Source organism: Olea europaea, chromosome 11 (genome assembly GCF_002742605.1).
Source record: "Olea europaea var. sylvestris chromosome 11, O_europaea_v1, whole genome shotgun sequence".
NCBI lineage: Eukaryota > Viridiplantae > Streptophyta > Magnoliopsida > Lamiales > Oleaceae > Olea > Olea europaea.
This window is the reverse complement of record NC_036247.1, coordinates 19806623-19808978: the sequence shown is the minus strand read 5'-3', so window position 1 is coordinate 19808978 and position 2356 is coordinate 19806623. Positions and strand designations below refer to the sequence as shown.

The following is a 2356-nucleotide window of genomic DNA, read 5'->3' as shown; positions in this document are numbered from 1 at the left end:
CGAGTCATTTAGGTTGAGTCGGGACGGGTCATGTCAATTGGTATCGGTCTTAGAGTTTATGAGTAACATTGCATGTATCTGATATTTGTATGTCACACATTATTGTAGGTAAGTCATGCTCGGTAGAGGTAGAACTCCCAGGCACCAAAATCCATTATCTCAAGCTCATAATACTCCTGAAGAAAGACATGTTGGAGGGGCCAGTGGGGCTGCTGAATCAGTGAACCAGTCTCAGGTGCAACCTGACCCCATCACCAATAGAACAGCTGTAGCTATTGCTTCCCTTCTACCAAATACTGATAGAGATAACTCTATAGAGAAAGCGATGAAACTTGGAGCAAAATTTTTTTTGGGTACATCTAATCCAGCCGATGCTGAACTTTGGATGAAGACTTTGGAAAGCATATTTGATGTGATAAAATGCTCAGAAGATAAAAAAATTACGCATTGCTGTATTTTTATTGAAGGGGGAGCTGCTGATTGGTGGATTTCGTTTCGAAGTCGGTATCCAGATCCTAGTATTATCACCTGGACCATTTTCAAGGAAGCTTTCTTTGAGACATATTATCCACCATTTTATCGTGATGCAAAATAAAATGAATTTTTAAGATTGGTGAAGGGGTCTATGTCTGTTGCTAAATATCATGTAAAGTTTGTCGAACTGTCTAAGTATGCAAGTGCTTTGGTAGCTGAAGAGAGAGATAGGTGTAGACAGTTCGAGCAAGGGATGAGAGCAGAGATTTGACCTATGGTTACTGCTCATGGGCATCGAAATTTTGGTTTGTTGGTTGAGGCGGCATTGAGGGTTGAGACAGCTATTCATGAAGGAAGTAATCAAGGAGTACAGGTGACCTTTCAAGGTGATAGTAGTCAATCAGGAGCTTCAGGAGAAAGGTTTAAGAGTAACAGAAAAGGATTTTAGCCAGGTGTCACTAAATCTAGCTATTGTAAATCTAAGTCTAGGAGTTCTAGCTCTAGTCAGGGATCAAGACATAGTCAGAGTTTTGGACAGCAGTCAGTGGGAAGCCATTCTTATGTACAGGGTCCTTCACAGAGAATTCAAGGAGTGAGGCAGAGTGAGGCTTCTGATTATCGGAGCTTTCCACAGTGCCAGTCTTGTGAGAAGTTTCATCCAGGCGAGTGTCTTCGAGGGGTTGGAGTTTGTTATCAGTGTGGTCAGATGGGAGACATAAGGAAAGATTGTCCAGCTAGATCTCAGCAGATTGTAGCATCTCAGATAGTATCTCCTCAGCCAGGGATCGGTATGACTAGACAGAACAGGGATCAAAGAGCTCCATCAACAGGGTCGATGGGGGCCACACAATCTAATGCTGCTAACGGTGGTGCTTCTAGACAGAGAGCCTAGGCAGGTCGATCCAAGACTCAGGGCAAGGTGTTTGCTATGACACAATAGGAGGTAGAGGAGTCACCAGATGTGGTAGTGGGTATGTTATCTATTTTTGGTAGAAATATTCGCTCTTTAATTGATTCGGGTGCTGCGCTTTCCTTTATTTCTCACACACTTGCTAGCTATGCAAATCAAATGTCAGAGCCTTTAGATAATGAATTGGTAGTAATGACTTTAGTGGGGGACTCACTTTTAGCAAATCGTGTATATAAAGATTGTGGGATTAGAGTGAACAATCATGAGTTGAAAGCAGATTTAATTCCTCTTGACATTCATGAGTTTAATGTTATTTTGGGGATGGATTTTCTATCTAATCACCGTGCTTCAGTTGATTGTTTTCACAAGGAAGTGGTATTTAGAAGCCCAAGAGAGCTTAAAATTGTTCTCACTGGAGAGCGCAGAATTTTGCCATCTTGTGTAATATCTGTCCTGAATGCTCGCAGAATGCTCAAAAAGGGTTGTGAAGCATATTTAGCTCATATGATTGACACTCAGATCACTAAATTGAAACTTGAAGATATACCAGTGGTAAAAGATTTTCCTGATATTTTTCCTGAAGACCTTTCGGGATTACCCCCAAATAGGGAGATAGAATTCTGTATTGATTTGATTCCCGGGACAGCACCTATTTCACAGGCACCTTATCGAATGACTCCGAAAGAGTTGAAGGAATTAAAGGTACAATTACAAGAATTGATAGATAAGGGTTTCATTAGACCCAGTGCATCCCCATGGGGAGTTCCTGTATTATTTGAAAAGAAGAAAGATGGCACTATGAGATTATGTATTGACTATAGACAGCTGAATAAGATGACTATTCGCAATAAGTATCCTCTGCCCTGCTTGATGATTTGTTTGATCAACTTCGAGGTGCCTCGGTATTTTCAAAGATTGATTTACGTTCGGGTTATCATCAGCTTAGAATTAGAAATGTTGATGTACCAAAGA

The 2356-nt window shown here is 41.0% G+C and overlaps 1 protein-coding gene across 1 annotated transcript in view; it reads left to right on the top strand.

Annotated features, from left to right (window-relative positions):
- The first annotated feature begins 1447 nt into the window (after positions 1–1447).
- LOC111404565 overlaps positions 1448–2356 on the top strand; it is a 2690-nt gene continuing 1781 nt past the window's right edge. The window contains exon 1 of the mRNA XM_023033356.1: positions 1448–2261. Within this exon, the coding sequence (XP_022889124.1) occupies positions 1448–2261 (814 nt within the window). The remainder of the gene's footprint in view (positions 2262–2356) is intronic.